The sequence below is a fragment of the Chlorocebus sabaeus genome, chromosome 25 (genome assembly GCF_047675955.1).
Source record: "Chlorocebus sabaeus isolate Y175 chromosome 25, mChlSab1.0.hap1, whole genome shotgun sequence".
Lineage (NCBI taxonomy): Eukaryota > Metazoa > Chordata > Mammalia > Primates > Cercopithecidae > Chlorocebus > Chlorocebus sabaeus.
Window position 1 is genome coordinate 21,691,595 of NC_132928.1, and position 18,615 is coordinate 21,710,209.

Consider the following 18,615-nt stretch of genomic DNA (forward strand, 5'->3'; position numbering starts at 1 on the left):
CCTGGTGACGGCTGCTTTGTTGTTTTTTTCCTCTTTGGAAGATGACTCAGTGTATCGGGAGCCGGGAGATGGAGCTCTCAGCAGAGTGGCCAGGATGTTCTGTCAACATGAAAGCTGCAAAAACAGCTCGGGGCTCTGAGCTGATCCTTAGCCTGGGGTCATTTTCAGGGAGGGCTGGACAGAGAAGGCGGCCACTGCCCGGGCATCAGGATGGGGGCGACACCAGGTAACTCAGCAGGGCTCTGGGAACCCTTGTATTTTAGAGTCTGAAAAGAAAATAATAGCTGTGTGTGTTATTAGATGAGCTTGGCAAATAGGGTCACTTTTTGAGTTCTTCCCACTAGTCCCAGATGACAGACATCGTCCTAGGGCCCAGAAAGTCCTCTGGGATTTTTCACTGTACTTCTGTTTGTGATGGTCTTGGTGGTCATTGCCTTGAATGAAGGGCTATTCGCTTCTTGGGGTGGGGGTGGGCCAGGCCGACATCAGTGAATGCGGGCGCACCTATACCCCGGGAGAAGTGGCTGTGGTGGGGCTGTGGCGTCTTCAGAGTCCTCTGCCGGGCGGCGTTTCAAGATGGCGGCTCCGCGTCGCCCTCACTAAGCTAAAGGCCGGCTCCTGGGCAGCCTCCGTCAGCCTCCCCTTTCCATATTGACCTAAATCAGAGCTTCCCTTCTCTGCTTCATCTTCTTCATTTTCTTCTTAGGTGAAACAGTGGGCCTTGAGTTCTTGACCCTTTTAATTTTGTTTGTGTCATCATGGCGGCTGTGGGTTCTAGACTTTTCTCGATACCGCAACCTTGCGCTATAGGCGCGTGATCCCCGCGCCCCGCCCCGCCCCGCCTTCTTGCGACGGAGAGCGAAGATGCACCTCTACTGCCACTGAATGCCGGACCAGCCGTCCTCCCCTTTCTCTCCTCTACCACCGCAGTGGGAGCATGGGGTAGAGGGGCAAACAATTGTGTATGAGGATGAGGGACAGCCTGGCCTGCGTCCCCTCCCTCCTTTCGCTGGGTACTATTTTTCAGTCTCATGCTTTCCCACGGATGATGCTAGCAGTGACATTTGCCACTGAGCACCTCCTCTTCTCTCCAAGGACCTCCCAGGGTGACTCATTTGGGATCTCTGGTAGGAGTGGCTCCTGGGCCTTGGGAGCCAGAGCGGGGCAGGGAGATGTGACCGAGGTCACATGAGAGACTTAAGCCGGGCAGGGAATGGGAACTAGCCATCCCCACTCAGAGTGCAAAGGCAGACACAGCCCTTTCATGTCATGTTTTGCACCTGAGTAGAGAGCAGCTTAACCTAAAAAGATTGTTTATGTATATGGACGTTGGAACCTTTCCTGTCTCATTTTCTTTGTCCCAAGCTGTGTATATGATAAGAGCCTGGATTTCGGGCTTCAGGCAGCTCTGTGGTCCCTCAGGTTCGTTTTCTGAAAGAGGTGGTAAACAGGTCCTCCTTCATCAGACCCTGTATCCCCTGTCACTAGCCTTTCCCCAGGACATAGGCCCCATGTCATTTTGCCCAACATTGTCTTGCTTCTTTCATTGGCTGGTGGACAGCAGCTGAGGGTCATGAACCCAGAGCCACATACTAACCCCAGATGGGACTCTGGTTGGAATCTGCTCAATTCATTGCCTGGTTGGCTCTCTGAGCTGAGCCCACCTGTCTTCCTTTCTCTTCTTCCTCACAGAGGACTCAGGAGAGCGCAGCTTGCTCTGTGAGTGGGTGACAACCTCTTGGCGACTCAGGCTCAGCTGAGGATGGTGCCAGTGTGCCGGAGACAGCCATCATACTGCCGGATAGAGTGGCTCACTTGCATGCATTTGGAACAAAAAAAGGAGATGCCTGGCAGCCCCGCTCTCTGCAGTAAGTATTCATCTGCATTCTTTTACATTCCTTTATTTCTTCGAACATCAGAAATGGATAGATGTTTATTGAGCCCAGCCACCTGCTATGCCTTCTCCATTCTTCTCCCACACACCCCGCCCTTAGTCCTCCAGAAGAGAGGACTAGATTGATTTTCTCATGCTACTGGATAGCTGCAGAGAAGCTAGAATTTGCTGTTCAGCCCCCACACATCCCCCTCACATGGGAGCAGTTGATTTTCCCTAAAACAGAGCCAACCGCCTGTGTCCCTCAGTGCGGAGTGTTAATGGGCTGCCTGGAAGGACCCTGTGTGCCCTCACGGCCCCCAGCCGGGAAATGAGGCTCCCCATTGGCTGGCAGCGGGAGGATGGTCCTTGCCAGCACCTAGCATGGTTCTCTGCCAAGTTCTAGCTCCACATCTCCAGGCTGGTAGGAACCTAGACTATATATAGCATTGTGCTAAGCAATTCTTATCAGACATGTCTGCCCTCCCCTGTGGGAGTGGAGCACTTCTATCAGAGAACCAGAACCTAGAGAGCATGAGCCATCTCCAAGGGCCTTTTATTCTGGGAAGGGGTGTGTGTGTGTGTGTGTGTATGTATGTGTGTATCTGTGTCTGTCTGTCTGGTTCAGAGCTGCTTACTTTCCTCCTGTGTTTCAGATGCTGATAGATTGAAAGGTCATGCTAGATGAAGGTGCTGATGTGGGATGAGGGCCAGGAGGGACTGATAGCTCTCCAATGAATATTGAGCTTAGAGGGAGAGAAGCTAGGGGCATGTGACATGGCTGAAGGTACAGTTGTGCCCTGCATCAAAGACCAGCCTCCGCTTTCTCTTCCTGGTTTCCTGTTTGCCGTGCTTTGCCCAAGGATGTCTTTTGACCTCTCTCTTCCTTCTTTCAGACCTCTTGCATTCCCTGCCTTGCTCTACCACTTCCTCCTCCCTTTGATTTTCTTTAGGATATATGAGGGCAAACACAGTGATTGGCATCCTGGATCTGTGTCTACTCTTCATCCTTACCCCTGTTTGGGGTTTCTGGAGATCTGGCTCCAGTTGGGCAGAGAGGGCTCAGCTGTCCTCTGGAGGAGTTTTGGTGGTGGGTGAGCATGTTGTGCTGGCTGGTTCAGGGCAGGGTGGGTTGGATATTCCCCTCTTTCCTCTCATAGGTGCTGTTGAGCCACCAATTTTTGTGGTTTTGTGACCACAAGTGCTGACTGATGTCACATGACTCCAGTCTTGTCAGTGAATCATCACCAGGCTGCTTACTGGAAACTGGATGCAGCAAGGAAATAGGATTTAACCACTCTCTACCTCCCAGGTAAGTCCAGTGTGGGCTGCTCCCTCCAGCCTTCCCCATTCTCCTTCCTTCCCATGAACACCATTTTCTTATTCCGTTGGGGAATCCTCAGACGTCTCCATTCAGAATCTCCCAAACAATTGTTCTCTTTTTTGCATTCTCCTCCTTCTGGCTTTTCTGTGAATGGGGTTAGTAACCAGCACAGGGTTGGGGGCAGGATGGGCAGCTGAAGTGGTCGGGCTGTGCGGACGTGTGGGAGATAGCTGGGTAGTGTTGCTGGGTGTGGCAGGTGGCAGAGCATTTGGGCCTCGCACAGTAACTGAATAGAAACTCTCCTTGGCTCCAGCATCCAGCAAGAGGTTCTGGGTTTAACCCCTCTGTAATCCTGGGAGCCTTCCTGGTGCCTGGGGATTCTCTCCCCTGTATAGTCTCAGTGGATAGCCTGTCTTAACTCTAGATACATTTTGCCTTGATGGGGCTTAGTCTAGGTTGGTGGTCTAGAGTTTGGACTGTGCTGAGCAGTGAGCATTGGGACTCTCCCTAATTTTGGGGTTTCTTTGAATGAGCCACTTTCTTCCTCTAGGCCTTCATTACCTTTGCCTTAAAAACAAACAAACAAAAAAAAAACAAAAAACCCTGGTCCAGTAAGCCATTGCAAAGCATCTCTAGGAAGTTGACAAAGAAATGCTTTTTTTCTGCCTCACTTGTTGCCGGTCATAATAATAGCAGTGGTGATTAAAAATGAAAAATGATGATGGCCTGCAGAATCGGGGAGGTCAGTGGCATCATTGATACAATTCACAAAGCAGACTCTCGGTGCCCGCACATCACTTGGAAGTCTCTCTCCTATCGAGTAGATGACTACAGCATTCTTGGCCAGTAAAGCCAGTTGAAATTAGGCAACAGCAGATTGGTCTGGGCTCTAAAGATAAAAGGAATTATGCTGGGTAATTTTCGGAGGTACCTATGGGATCCTACCTCTGGCCACACAGTGGTCGCCTCTCTCTGCTCATATGTTGTTTTGGTGGGGATGGGGGGTTCGTCTTCCTAAGCTGCTCCCGTTGCTATCCAGGGAAGACTAGCCAATTCTGCTTCCTGTTATTTTTTATTCTCCTCTGTCCATTTGAGATGAGTCTCTAGGTTGGCTGTGAGCAGCCTGAGGGATCCAGGGCTGTTTGGAAGAATCTGGTGTCTCTTCCTTCAAGGACCCTGACAGTTCTTAGCCCTCCAGCAGTACTGCAGTGAGGGATGGCAGGGGGTGTTGGAGTGGAGAGATATCGACTTGGGTGCAGCTGGGGAGACTGAAAGGAGAGAGCCAAGTCCCTCAAGAAGTATTGGCTAGAGTCTGGCCAGCCCTGGCTGTAGGGCTGGAGCCAGACGTAGCTGCTGGCTGTGCTTGGGAGTCTCAGCCCTCACATGTGCAGTGGGTCCCTGGGCATAGCTCTTCGTGACCCCCACTCCCACAAATAGCCCTGTCCTTGGTTAGATTGGGAAAACCAGGGTGGGAAGTAAAGGGGAGGTTGGTTTTGCTCCTGGTCATGCAGTTGTCTCTGTGGCCTCTGATGTTTCCAGAATTGGGATTGGTGCTTCCCTGCTGATTTTCCTATTTTTGTCCCTCATCTGGTTCTTTTCCTCCTTGCTCACCAGCCTGGGTTCTACACACATGACATGGGGCATTGTGTGTTGCCAATGAGGATAGCAGAACAGTTGGTATCCCCTGAGAGAGGGGCCGACATATCTGGCACTTTTTTCTTGACCTTTGAATTTCTGAGGTCTGGGAGCCAGGAGGCAGCATGGGGCCTTTCCATCCGGGATCCAGCAGAGGTTAACAGAGCTGGTGGCTCTGGAGCCGAGGTGGTATGGCTTGGCTGGGAGTTGTGAGGGAGAGGCCCTGCCAGGGGCCCTGATTGGTCAGCACCTTCTCTATTCCATTGAATCCTGGTCCGGTCAGCTCTGTGAATTGTTGAATGCATATCTTGGCTCTGTCCCCTGGCTCGAGTGTCCCTAAGGCTGCAGCTACAGCTTTAGAGAGGATCTGTACCTTGTGCTGGTCACTTTTTTGGGCATGTTACCTCCCTCTGAGATATGTAAGAGATACCACCGTTTCCTACCAGCTGGCTGTCTGTGGGAGGCCTTCATTTTGCTTTGCTTTTCTGAGACTTGGAGTGACTGTGAGGAAAGCATGGACTGAGTTTGCTTTCTTGCTGGCTCCTTCCCCAAGAACTGCTCATGGACTGATAAAGCCAGAGAACACCTCCAGGGCCCCATGGCCTGTGCGGAGCCCAGTGCCGTAGTGTCAAGCCTGTGGGGATGGATTGGGGATATGGAGGCAGATAGAGCCACGTGGGAAGGTGGTATGTGTGGTTAGATCACAGGAGCAAGTCCAGGAGGGTGTGGGAGGACAAGTCCAGTGCTCAGCGAGGACTGCCTATCGTGGTCCAGGATGGATGTGTACATCTCCTGTGAAGGATTTACATCTGAGTGTCTGATACTAAAGGCAGGATGGTGCCCCGATCAGGGTCTGTAATAAGGCATGAAGTTATGAGATGGGCATCAGAGTTTTTGGTCCAAGGGAAACTGACCTTTTTTAAGGACCCTCCTCTCCTTATCTGATTTCATCCTCAGAACAACCATATGACATAGGGGTCACTTCCCTTTTGTAGTTGAAGAAACTGATTAAGTGACTTAACCCAAGGTTATGTATTTGGTAAGTGAGGTTATTGAGATTTAAATGCGTGCACTTCTTATTCCAAAGCCTCTACGTTCTCCTTACTCTTTTGGGCTGAAGTCAGACATTTTTGTGAACTAAGATCTTCGGAGGACTGATGTGAACTAGAGCGAAAAGGCAGACACCCAGAGGAACTTTCCAGTCACTGGGGACAGTTGTGCCACATTCCTTTTGGGGGAGGCAGGGCAGATGCAAATGCCCTTTGGTAGCCATGGACAGGCAGAGCTGAGTAAGGCCAGTACATGGCGTCTGCTGCTGTGTATGGAGCCTCTGCTATATGCCAGGGGCCGTGCCAGGCGCTGGAGATGCAGAACTCAACAAAGTCAAGTTTCCACTTTCCTGGGGCATACATTCTAGTATGGAGAGACACCGCTAATAATGATTTTTAAAAAGAATTCAAAAATGTACAGGATAGACATCTATGGAGATTGTGTGGGGATGAAAAGGTGGACCCCCGCACACATAAGGAGGAGAATCCAGATGATGGTCAGAGGAATCTAGAGACTTAGGAGCTCAGCCACCTGCAGCCACATCAATTGAGCTTTCCTTCAGGGAGTTAGGACCGGCACAAACTAATCCCCTCTTTTTTCCTAGGGAAACCCATCCAAGGTCCCCATAGCTTACAGGAACTTGTCATGAGTCAGGGATCAAGGTGGGGTAGATGTCAAGCCTTTGGTCTCCAGCAGACCGGTTCTCTCCTGTCTGCCACGGTTGCCGTTGGCTTTCCGCCTCATGCCCTCCTAGGCATCAGCTGACTTCTTTTCTCGGGCTGGCCGCTGTGCCCCATACTTGCCATGCAACACAGGGAAACATGCAGGTTAGATCTTTGCCGAGCCACTGGTCAAATGTTCCTGCAGGGGGCTGGTTCTGAACTCAGCCTGTCCTGCCAGGACAAGCCGTTCCCAGAGTTAATGGTCTCGCGATAGGGAAGGGATGGGCACCAGGCATAGAGAAGTGACCTGTGCCAGATGCTTGGTTGAGCTCTGTGTCTTGAGAGGCAGAGGCAGGTTGGTGGTGCTGGGGACAGGGCAGGCATGTGTCATGTGTTCAGCGCATGTAGCTCCAGGGCTCGGGACTTGTTTACTTGGTGGAAGAGACAGCGGACCTGCGAGTCAGGCCATGTGATTCTTCGCTCCTTGGCTGATCGTGGACAGCTGACCCATCAGACTGCACATACTGCCATCTGCTGCCAGAGGTCTGAAGTTGCACAGGGATGAGGTAGTGTAGTTGGGGGTGCTCAGGGAGGAGGAGGGTCAGGAAAGTGGGGTTTGTATTGCTCTGTGTTGAGGAGTCAGCAGACCTTGATTCTGGTCCTAGCTCTTGTTGGTAAAAACTCACCCACTTTCCTCCTTTCACCTCCAGTTTCATTATCTGTGAAATGAGGGGATGGAACCAGAATCTCTTTGGAGGTTCCAGCTTTATCCTGGGACCTCCCTGAATGTTCATGGAGATCTTCCTTAGCCAGTAATTCAAGATGAAGAAAACTAGGCCCAGGTTTCCACAAGAGAAGGGGAGGGATCTTGATGACCTGTCTCAAAGCAGCTGAAGAGGTACTGTCAGAATTAGGGTGGGTGGGTGGGAGGAGGTAGATTTTAAAGAACCTCCCAGAAGTGGAAGCAGAGGGCTGGAGGTTTCGCGAAGGTGTTGATGAGGATCCACCGGGTGGCAGGGGACGTGGCTACGGGCTTCTCCTGGGAGGCTTGTTGGAGATGGGGTTATGTGGGAGCTGTTGGGGGGCTTGCTGTCCTGCTCTAGGAGAGATGCTCCATCCTGTCTGGCCCTAAACCCTGGAGAGAGAATGCAGCTGTGGGTTGAGGGAGAGTCTGTGCCCCTTGCTTTCAGGAAGTTTTCCTTTATATTTAGCCTTCTCTTTTCATGTGGTTTTTGAGGCTCTCGACTAAAAAATTAAATTTAATTAAAAAAAAAAAACAATGAAAAAAATTTAAAAAATATCTCGGAGCCACTGGTTCCATTTTGGCTTTTTAGTCTTGAGTCACTCTTAAAAAGATAGCAAAATAAAACACATGCAGGAAAGCCAAAAGTCCCAGGCCCAGCCAGACTGGGGCTAGGAGTGGCTGGGACTCTGGCCTAGCTTCTCCACGGCAGTGTTACTCCCAGACATACACCACTTCTGCAAGGCTGTGTGGGTAGGAGCCCCTGGGGCTGAGGGGGCACATCATGCAATCTGCTAAGCAGAATGTAGAGTTTTAAAATAGCTACATTTCTCCAAGACACTATCTGCTTGCCGCTTTGTGGGATGTTTACCTGGGATTAATAATAGCTGAGTGCCACCCCACTGCCAGTATGGAATAGCAAACAGCGATCTGGGCTAGGACTCAGGCAAGAGAGGAATGGAGTAATAACCATCGTGTCAGCTCATAGTTCTTTTCACACTTGCTGGCTCATTTGGTCCTCACACAGCCCTGAGAGGGTAGGTGGTCTTATCCTTGTCGTTGGTAAAACTCAGCCAGAGAGTCCATCCTGCCAAGATCTAACTGCTTGTAGCTGCTTCTCACGGGTCTCCCATTCAGGTCCTCTGACTTCAGCTGTCATTTTCCTGGGGTTCTGACTAGTGGGTCAGCAACAGGAGTAGGGGAGTGGAGTCTTTGGCAGTTTCCTTAATTTCTGAAGGCCTTAGAGGGCCTAGAGATTCCTTTTCTATATGTTGAATGGGAAATGAAACCTCAGCACATCCAGGTCCTCCAACTCTCTGATTCTTCAGACTTCTTGGAGCTCTTGTGAGAACTGGCTTGCACTTCTTGGCTGGGAAGCCAGCCACTCGCCATGTGTTCTTGGAGAGGTTTCCTGTATTTGGAAGCTTCTGGAATATGTGATGCATCAAACCACTGTGACACATCTGTATGGCACCTCATGCCTATGCACACAGGCATGCATCTGCTGAGTGCAGCTCACTTAAAGATGAGGCCCAGTGTGAGGTCTTTGAGATTTTTTCAACACATTTGTAAGAGATGCCCTGAGCCTTGCCCAGCATGCATGTTGTGCGTATGCTACCTGTTTGCTGGCTAATGTACAGCGGCTGCTGGAAGCCTTGGCTAATGTACAATGTAAAGTCAGGGACTACAAACACTGGCTTCAGCTCTGAGTGTCTCCTTCATGATTGACTTGAAAAAGTAGGGCTTACCCACAGAGAGAAAGGTGGGTAAGAGAACTCATGGGTGTCAGTTTTCCTTAAAGGCAGAGCATAGCCCCCCAGTCTTTATAAGGGCTGCTAAGGCAGAGTATTGGACAGCAGGACTTCTTGGCCAGTTAGCCCTCTGAGTGACCTTTGTTTAAATAGACCTGGAATTTGTATGAAGAGGGAAATAATGGTTTATCTTTCTTTACAGCTGATTTAGCCACGATGGTTTAGACTTTTTCTGGGGATATTCCTTTAGGGCGATTGAGGCTGGACAGGGCAGCATGCATGTGTGTCTCTGAATGTCCGTCCTTTTGTATTTCCGGAATACATCCTTGGCTCATACAGAAACCGTGTGATGGGGAATCCACGGCGGAATTGTTTTAGTGGATAAAGCCTTCTGTAGCTTCATGTGTGAAGATTTGTCGTGTTGGCCCCATGTTGGACCCAGTTCATTCTGTTCACTTGAAGGATGGAAAGGAGAATGGGCAGAATTTCAGCAAGGAGAGTGATTTGGGCTAGACTTCTGAGAGAACTGTGCATCACCTCTGCTGAGGGTTCCTGAGGAAAGATGAAGCTTCTTTATTTGAGGTAGGAGACTGGGTGTCCTCCACAGGATCCTCCCAGTCCAGAGTCTGTGGCACTTTGAGATGGTCCCTGGAACAGCATGAGGTCTGGGTGCCAGGATCTAGAGCAGGCATTTCTCTCCATCTTTCCCATCTGCCTTCAAGACAGGCCCAAGCTGGATGGAATTGAGGCGATACATGGGCAGGGTACACCAGTGTAGGCATCCAGCCTGGAACTTTGACCTTGTTTCTCTTTGCAGAGAGAACTTCTGGCACTGGTCTTAAGGAACTGGTGTTACTTGCATATAAAAAAAGAGAAAGGCATGTTGTCCCTCATCTTTTCCAGGAAAGAGCCCTGAGCTGCTCTAATCCTATGATGCGGAGGGAGGAGGGCCATGTAGAGGACGCAGGGCCAGACATAGTTTGCTGGGAAGAAGGTAGGAGGTGGGAGAGGAACATCCCAGGGCAGGCCCACAACTCTGGGAGCCACGTTGCATGCTATACTAAAGACACAGGGATGTGTTCAAATGGGCCTACTATTTAGAGGTAACCCAGAGTCTGAAATAAATCAGTTAGTGGCTAAATGAGAGTTGTATTAAATGTGGAAAATCATATATTATTTTGTGTCATCACCACCTACAGATTTAGCATCAAAAGTCCTGAAAGGCTGAGGACGGTGAAATGAGCCCTGTCTGTAAGATCATGCTTATTATATATTGACTTTTTGTCTCTTTTCATTCCTATTTCCCACTCTTTCTTATTCCTTAGGTCTACATGAATATTTATTTATGCATGCAGTTGTGTTATTTCCTTGGGGTACAGTTCTTCCAGTGTCATTGGCATCAATGAATGTGTGACTTTGATTTCAAATGTAAACAAACCACTGGCTTACAGCAGGGACCAGCCATCTCTGAGACAAGGGCTCCCGCAGCGCCTGCAGACGCCCTTCCCCCGTAGCCCTGTACTGTTTCGGCCGGTTGCCTGAGATGAGAGTCAAGGGTGTCCTTGCAGGGACCTGCTCGACCCCACGTCATGTGTCCTGCTTGGTGGGTGGTGCTTACACATGCATCTTCCAATCTTATTAGCTGGTACTGCTTTTCACTTTGACCCGAGGAGTGGTGTTGGAAGTTTGAAGACTGTACGTACCCTGCTAGGGGGCCAGAGATGACAAGCCCAGACAGAGAAGAAGGGAATGCAGGCTCCTAGCCACTAGCCTCTCTCAAGACAGGTGGACTTTGTGTTAAGCGAACTCATTTAATCTTTTGGGCCTAATAGAAGTTATTTGTATTTTCTCTCCTTCTCTCTTTTCCCTCCTCTCTCTCACTCACCCTCCCCCACTCCCCAGCCTCCAAAGAATTTAATCTGCTGGACAACAAACAATACTGTTATAAAACTTTGAAAACAAGAGGGCGCGGCCTCCCTGACAAGGAGAAGGGCATGCCGGGTAACGGCCCGAGGGAGCGTGCCAGGCCTGAGATGGAGCCGGGCGAGAGCCCAGTTGGCTGGGTACCTGGGCGCCTGCCCCTGCATAGCCCACTAGCCACGCCATCCCCAGGCCAGAGGGGAAGGAACCGAAACAAAAGAGGGGGCAGAGAAACGCTTGAAAAGGGAAGTTGCACATGTTCCCCTCTCTCTGATCTGATGGGAATGCACTAGACTGTGAAACTTCCTCCTCCACCTCTTCTCCTGAGCCCCTCCCTCCCTCTTACCCCCTTCCTCCCTCTTACCCTCCTTCCTCCTCTCTCCTCCCTCCTTTCTCCTCTTTCCGCCTCCTCCCTTCTGCTACTCACTATTCTTGAGCCTGGCAGACAGAGGTCCTGATAGCAGAATGAGGCTGGAATAGCACCATAGGTGCAGCTACCAGCTGGGGCAGCCAAAGGAGAAGGAGAGAAAGTGGGCTCGCAGTTGGCTTTGGACTCCAGCCTACCCTCTGTCTGGCCCAGCCTTCTTCCCTTCTATTAGGGAAGTGGAACCACGTCATGTCCCAGGGTGTGCCCAGTCCATGTGTGTGGACCAGGTGTGTGCCCAGGTACTGGGGAGAACTGCCAGTCAGAGGTTAGTTCAGGAAGCACCCTGGGCTTCCTGGTGCCCCCCTCGGGCTGTGCTCTGCTCTGGGGAAGGTGTTTGACTTGTTGAAATGCTCTCTCCTTTGAGATGCTGTGCTCTCCCTCCAGGGAGGAGCAGAGGCTGTGCTGCAGAGGCTGGGGCATGCCTCTGGAGGAGCTCTTGGGAACAGGAACGTGCTTCTCCCAGCGAGAGCAGCCATGCCGTCTTGTGAATGTGGTGCCTGGTAGGATACTGCGTCTGTTAGTTACTTCTTCTTGGTGGCTGAAGGAGGAGGTCACCAGCTCTGCCTTGGGGAGGTGTGGAAGCTGGGCTTTGGGGCATCTCCTTCCCTACCTCCAGAGTTAGATTTCACTTGAGACTGTGGTTTCACTTTTGAGTCCGTCTTCACTGAGTGAAGCAGATGATTTAGGAATGACCAGGGAGCAGCGTTGGTGGTTTGCCTTTGGATCTGCATTGGTTTGGATCCGTGAACTCTTGTGGTGGGCATTGTGTTTGTGTAATAGACCATTGGTATGCTCATTTTTCCTCTCGCGGAAAGCACTAGCTTCCTTGAAAGCAGTTCAGGGCCATGCCTATCCTTCTCTGCCAGAGCTGAGCCCTTCTACTGGGGGGACGTGGAGACACCCGAGCCCCAGTCTTCATTTCACTCCTCCTCCTTCCCTTTGCCCTCCACTGTCTTTTGCTGTCCCCCCAGCTTATCCCAGGGGCAGGGTAACCTTGGTGCATCCTCCTATCTAGCCAGCAATCCCGACCCAGGGGCCCTGTGCCTGGACTGAGTCTAGGCTTTTTGTCAGTAGTGTTAAGGGATGGACGGAAAACTGAACTTTTAGGAGTGCAGCTGCCTAGGAACATAGATCTCCATACCTCTGACCTAGGGGAAACCAGAAAAAACTGATACTGGGTCCACATAGGCTTGGAAGGCTGTTACTTCTTGCGTTGTTACCTGAGTAGCAGTTTGAGGGGCACTGTGGGTTTGGAGGATGTGATTCCCACACTGGGGCTCAGGGTGGTCCGTGGGTTCTGAGTCCTCCTTTGAAGGCCACCCTGCCAGAAAGGAAGAGCCTAATGGAGGTTTCTGGGGACTTTGGGCCAGCCAGTAACTCCATGCTCCCTCCTGCCCACCCTTGGCCCCTCACCCTTCCTTTTATCACCCTTCCCTCTGATTCACAGCCCCCACCCCGGCAGCTAGAATGTCCAGGCTGCTGCCTAGAATGACAGGAAGCTGGGCTGCCGTTTCAGTTTATACATGCAATGGCCTGGGACTGTCTCTTGAGGGCAAGAATTCCCCTTTTACAAAAGAGCCATCCCCAGGCCCCTCTCTCACCAAGATGAGCTCTTCCTTACTGCCAGGAGCCCTGAAATCAGCATTCCCAGAGGAAAGAAGATGGCCATCTGGGCTTGGCTTCCGGCTCCCCCCATCTGGCTGGAACACACATCAGTCACGTAAGTAGCTGTGACTCAGCACCCAGCGCTGCCTTGGCAGAACCTTCCCACGTTCTGGATTTGCACACAGTGTGGTAGCGCAGCACAAGCAAGCAGGGTTAGGCAACTGGGGGCCAGTGTCTGTTTGTTCAGTGGTTTTGCTTGTAGATTTCAGAAACGAGGATTCCTTCACCTTCCCGTTTTCCTCCAGTGTTATTTTTTAGGTACCATGCTAGGCTTTAAAGACAAAGCATCATTTACAGAATGAAGCAGAAGCTGTCTTTGCATCTCCAAACTGTTTTTAACCAACAGCCTATAGATTGTATTTAACCCTCAGATGTGTTTGACCTGCACGGGTTTTGGTTTTGGTTTTGGTTTTGGTTTGAGACAGGGTTTCACTCTGTAGCCCAGGCTGGAGTACAGTGGCACAGTATCAGCTTGCTGCAACCTTTGCCTGCCAGGCTCAAGCAGTTCTCATGCCTCAGCCTCCTGAGTAGCTGGGACTACAGGTGTGTGCCATCACACCTGGCTAGGGTTATTTTAATGTATCTGATTTTGCATGCATTTAGACAAAGTATGGCCTCTCCAGGACACTGTATTTCTGCTGCCTGCTGTTACCACTTCTCTGTCTCAGGTTTCCTGCCTGAGCCCTCTGAGCAGCCTACCTCAGCCTCCTCTTTTACATGTGAAGACACTGAGGCCTATTCAGGGCAAGTGGCAGGTCCCTGTTCTCAGAGTTGGGGCCAAGCAGGTATTAAAACCATTGTGTTCTGATTCTCTGTGTGCCCAGGCAGATGAATGCCCTGGTGTGAGGTGGAGAAACCTCCAGGTAGAATGTGGGGACAGAAATGGACCAGGCTGGAGTATAGCTCCCACACCTTTTCCCTGCGTGGCAGCACTCACAAGACTGACATACCCACCCTTCTGGGTGGGTGGTTTTCCTCCCCAGACAGCCATGCCAACCCTTTCACCCTCGGCCAGTCTGTTTGGAGTCATTAGGCTGAGGTGGGTAAAACCCGTCACCCTCCTTGGATGGCAGCAGGCCGGGGTTTTCACGGGCTGCCTTCTTACAGGTCTAGGTGGCCTTCAGGCATGGTGCCAAGGAGAGCAAGCCCCTTCCAGCCCTTGTCAAACTAACTGGCTGCTTTCTAGTAGGGAACAGCCACCAGCTTGTTTCAGCGAAGAGTCATTGCTCAGCTAACTCTGAGAGGAGAAAACTGGTTCTGTTGGGAGGGCTGAGACCTGAAGGACCCCTTTTATCCAGTGGAATTGGAAAGGCAAAGGATTTCAATACTAACGTGATTTTTTCTCCACTTCTTTTAGAGTGTTTAATTAAAGTGATGCATTGTTAATGGCTTCTTATCTCTTCTTCCAGAGAGTTAAGAGTTAAATTTTAGAATCCAGGAGTGGGGACCCAGACTCTGGCTTCTGTTAACTCCCTCAGTGGCAGTGGCCCCCTGCTATGCACAGCCCCTCTGCTGGACTCTGAATGGTCCCTTACGGGTAGCAGGAGAGACGTTAAATAATCACACTGATGACCAAGTGAGATAAGTGGCTACTGAAGGAAAGAACTTGAGGCTGGCGAGGACCACTTAACCTTCTAGCAAGCCGAGCTAGACTCAGGGAGGCTTTCCTGAGCTGAGGGGAGGATGACTGAAGTTCCCTGGAGTGGTGGGGGGTGGGGCGGGGCCGAGGGGTGGTAGCTAAGGGAAGGTGAAGGAGAGTATTCCAGAAGAGACAACAGCTTAAGCAGGGCCTTGCGATGGAGGGAGGTGCTTTCTGATCACCGCGGAACACCTGTGTGAGGGCTCGTAGGAGGGGGTTTGTGGATACTGGTAACTAGAAGTTGATAAGGAAGAGTGGCTAAAATGAAAAGTGGAAAAGTGAGAATCTCATCAAATCCCCTCATTTTACAGGATTTGGACTCCCAGTAATAACTGTCCTTAAACACTCACTCCTGACCTTACAACCAGGCTGTTACCTGGTTAACAAGCCCCAGGTGTTGGCTGCAGTTGTCATCACTGAGAGCCCTTGTGTGCATATCTGCCCCGGCTCTCCCACCTGTGACTGAGGCTGGCAAGTCCCACCATGGGCCATAGAGCCTAGTGCTGGTGTCAGAATCGCTTGTTGCAGGTTCATCTTTGGGGTCTTTCCCACAGCCACAGCCATGCTGAGGAAAGACGGCAGAGGAGCTAGAGAAGCAGGAGAACAAGCTGCCCCAGACCACCCAGCCTTCGCAGAACCCAGATCGTGCTCCTGTCTCCGCCTAAGTATAATGCGTTATGTAGTCAGTATGATCCCAATCAGTGCAGAAGTATCACCTAGGAATTTCCTGCCCCACCCACCCTGTTTTGTTCTTAATGAAGTTCAAAAACAAAATGAGATGATAGTCAAGTTATGGAGCAGGCTGCAGTGGGTACAAGGGTGGAAACGCAGTCTTTGGAGTTAGACCTGGGATGTGCATTTATTGGTTGTGTGACTGCAGACAAGTTATTTAGCCTCATTAAGGATGAATTTCTTCTGCAAAAATTGGAATAATACCTGCCCCATACGACTGTTGTGAGAATTAAATACCACAACTTTTGATGTTCAAATTCTATTTCTTACTTCTCCTTCTAGCAACACATACTGTTAGTGCCAGGAACCATAAAAATTATAAGCCTGTATCTGGAGGCCAGAATAATTGGTAGGGAACCCAAAATACACAGTTTCTACCCTGTCTCTTTTCTCTTGGTTATGGTATCAGAGGAAATACACTTATTTTCTTAGCTTCAGACAACCAAAAAAGATGATGCCGTAAGGAGATGGGAAATCTAATTTGGAATACAGTGTGCAAATCTTATTTTCAAGCAGATTTTGAAAATAAAACTCAATTCTTATGTTAGAGGATTATCTGCTTAATACAATTATAGGGTACCAGTTTAAGTCACATCAGAGGTTAAATTAAGATTGCAGATTAACGGGGTCATATTTGAATGTTCTGATACTTACATATGAGGTGGGAAGGAGGAACGCATGCTCTTCTCAAATAAGACACGTAGAAGAGTTGCCCTGGCCCGGGTGGAAACTCACCTTTGTGTAGCAGCTGGAGCTTCACTCCATAGGCAGTTAGGGTGCTTGTGTCCTGATGAAGTAAGAGAATATATCTGGAAACACTTTGTGTACTGTGAAATACTATACAAATGCAGGGCAGTATGAATGTAAATATTAATGTATTTTAATGATAATTTTGGCTATTTTATTTCATCATATATAATAACTTATGGTGACTGGTGTGAAGTTAAATAGAATTAACCTAGAATTAATGAGTTTTGTATTGCTCTCATCTATTTGAAGCGTCAGCTGTGACTTTCATGTTGCTCTGCGCAGCACTGTGTAACCTCCTTTGTGCCTTTCCCATGGAGCACTGTGTCATATCACAAGTAGAACTGCAAGAAGACATTTCTCCTCAGGGCAGAGGCTGGGGCTTCCGATTGAATCTCCCTTCTTTCTTCATTGAGATCCTCTTCTTCTGGAAGCTGGTTTCACATGGTGGCTTAGATTTTTCCATCTTTGTATCTAGCACCATTTGAAATCAGTGTTTTAGGAGTAAGAATTGCAGCACAGCCAAGGGTGGACTGCAGAGGAACTGCTGCTCATGGGACTGGCTCCTCTCCTCCTGCCACTTGAGTCTGTTCGAGAAGTTCAGGGAAGAACTTGAAGAGCAAAATACACTCTTGAGTTTGTTGGGTTTTGGGAGAAGTGACAGTAGGGAAGGGGGTTGTGTTTAAAATAAACACAGTGGCTTGAGCAGGGGCAGAGGTTGTGATGCTATTTCTGTTGACCCCAACAGCCGTTACCAGCATGAATGTGTTGGTAGGGCCTTTGAGTGTGACAGTTGTCATACTCTGTTGGATAACAATGTATTGGGTATCGGTTGTCATGGGGCAGGGGAGAGGGCAGTACACCTGGAGGACCATTTTGTCCACATCAGCACCGTCAGTCTGCTCTTAGAGGATGCCCTGGAGTATTCAGCGTCAGTTGCGGGGCACCCGAAATCAGACTTGCCACCTGGACTGTCGAGGTGCAGACCCTGGGAGCACCACTGGCCCATCTCTTACACAGGCTGACCGATTTCTCCTGGTGTTCAGAGTCTGTTTTTGTCTAGCACCATTTGAAATCGGTTATGATGTAGGGGGAAAAGCAGCAGCCTCGAAGTCTCATGCCAAGTCTGGGCAGCAGCAGCCTGTGGTTTCCTGGAAGATGGATGGGCAGAGAATGGGGAAGGAAGATCATGTTTTTCCCTACTAATTTCTTTAACTGCATGTATGATACGTTATTGCAGAGGTAAGAGATAGTTTAATGGATTTTAAAAAACAAATTACTATAATTTATCTGATGTTCTCAGTTGCATTTTGCTGAAATGTAGTACTGCACTAAATTCTATAAATTGATTGCTGTTGAATTATCTTTCTGTTGAGAAGAGTCTATTCATGCATCCTGACCTTAATAAATACTATGTTCAGTTGATCATGTCTGTGTTTTTCATCTATTATTTCCCATTCATAATTCTGTGACGATAAGAAGTGGGTCCTGAAAAATTAATTTGCTATGCAGATCTTGCCTGCTTCATAAAGAATTCAAAGTAGGTTACAGCCAGACAGACATTAAAAATGAAACCCATTAAGGCAAGAATGAAATTCTGTGAGCCAAGAAATGAAATGAGAGAACAGATTAGGGAAGAGAAGAAATGAAGATCAAGGCTGAGGGATGCTCCCTACTGAATGGGAAAATTGTCCTTGGTTCCCCATGGGCTGTAGACACAGCCCTTCTGCCAGCAACTGTTTCTGCAAGGAACTTGTGCTCAACTGAACATACTGTCACATGGTTCCTGGGAGGGGCACAGACTGATTTCACTTGTTTTATAAAAGATTGAGTGATACTTTTGACTGTTAGTTTATGTCAACACTTGAAAACAAGGTGAGCAGGCCGGGCACGGTGGCTCAAGCCTGTAATCCCAGCACTTTGGGAGGCCGAGACGGGCGGATCACGAGGTCAGGAGATCGAGACTATCCTGGCTAATACGGTGAAACCCTGTCTCTACTAAAAATACAATAAACTAGCCGGGCGAGGTGGCGGGCGCCTGTAGTCCCAGCTACTCGGGAGGCTGAGGCAGGAGAATGGCGTAAACCCGGGAGGCGGAGCTTGCAGTGAGCTGAGATCCGGCCACTGCACTCCAGCCTGGGCGACAGAGCAAGACTCCGTCTCAAAAAAAAAAAGAAAACAAGGTGAGCCAGTTTTTTTTGTTTCTGTTTTTGTTTGTTTCTTTGTTTTAGACGGAGTCTCACCCTGTCACCTAGGCTGGAATGCAATGGCATGATCTCTGCTCACTGCAACCTCCGCCTTCCGGGTTCAGGCAGTTCTCCTGCCTCAGCCTTCCGAGTAGCTGGGACTACAGGCATGCGCCTCCATGCCCAGCTAATTTTTGTATTTTTAGTAGAGACGGAGTTTCACAATGTTGGCCAGGCTGGTCTCGAATCCTGACCCCGTGAT

The 18,615-nt window shown here is 49.7% G+C and overlaps 1 protein-coding gene across 5 annotated transcripts in view; it reads left to right on the forward strand.

Annotated features, from left to right (window-relative positions):
• Positions 1–17,592, forward strand: part of LOC119619597 (uncharacterized) — a 67,740-nt gene extending 50,148 nt beyond the window's left edge. For all 5 annotated transcript variants that reach the window (XR_005236084.2, XR_005236086.2, XR_005236085.2 and 2 more), the window contains 3 exons: positions 1,693–1,868; positions 3,034–3,185; positions 13,012–17,592. Coding sequence is in view for 1 of the 5 variants with exons in the window: in XM_073011544.1 (XP_072867645.1) it covers positions 1,693–1,760 (68 nt within the window). In the remaining 4 variants the exon portion in view is untranslated. The remainder of the gene's footprint in view (positions 1–1,692; positions 1,869–3,033; positions 3,186–13,011) is intronic.
• The last annotated feature ends 1,023 nt before the right edge of the window (positions 17,593–18,615 follow it).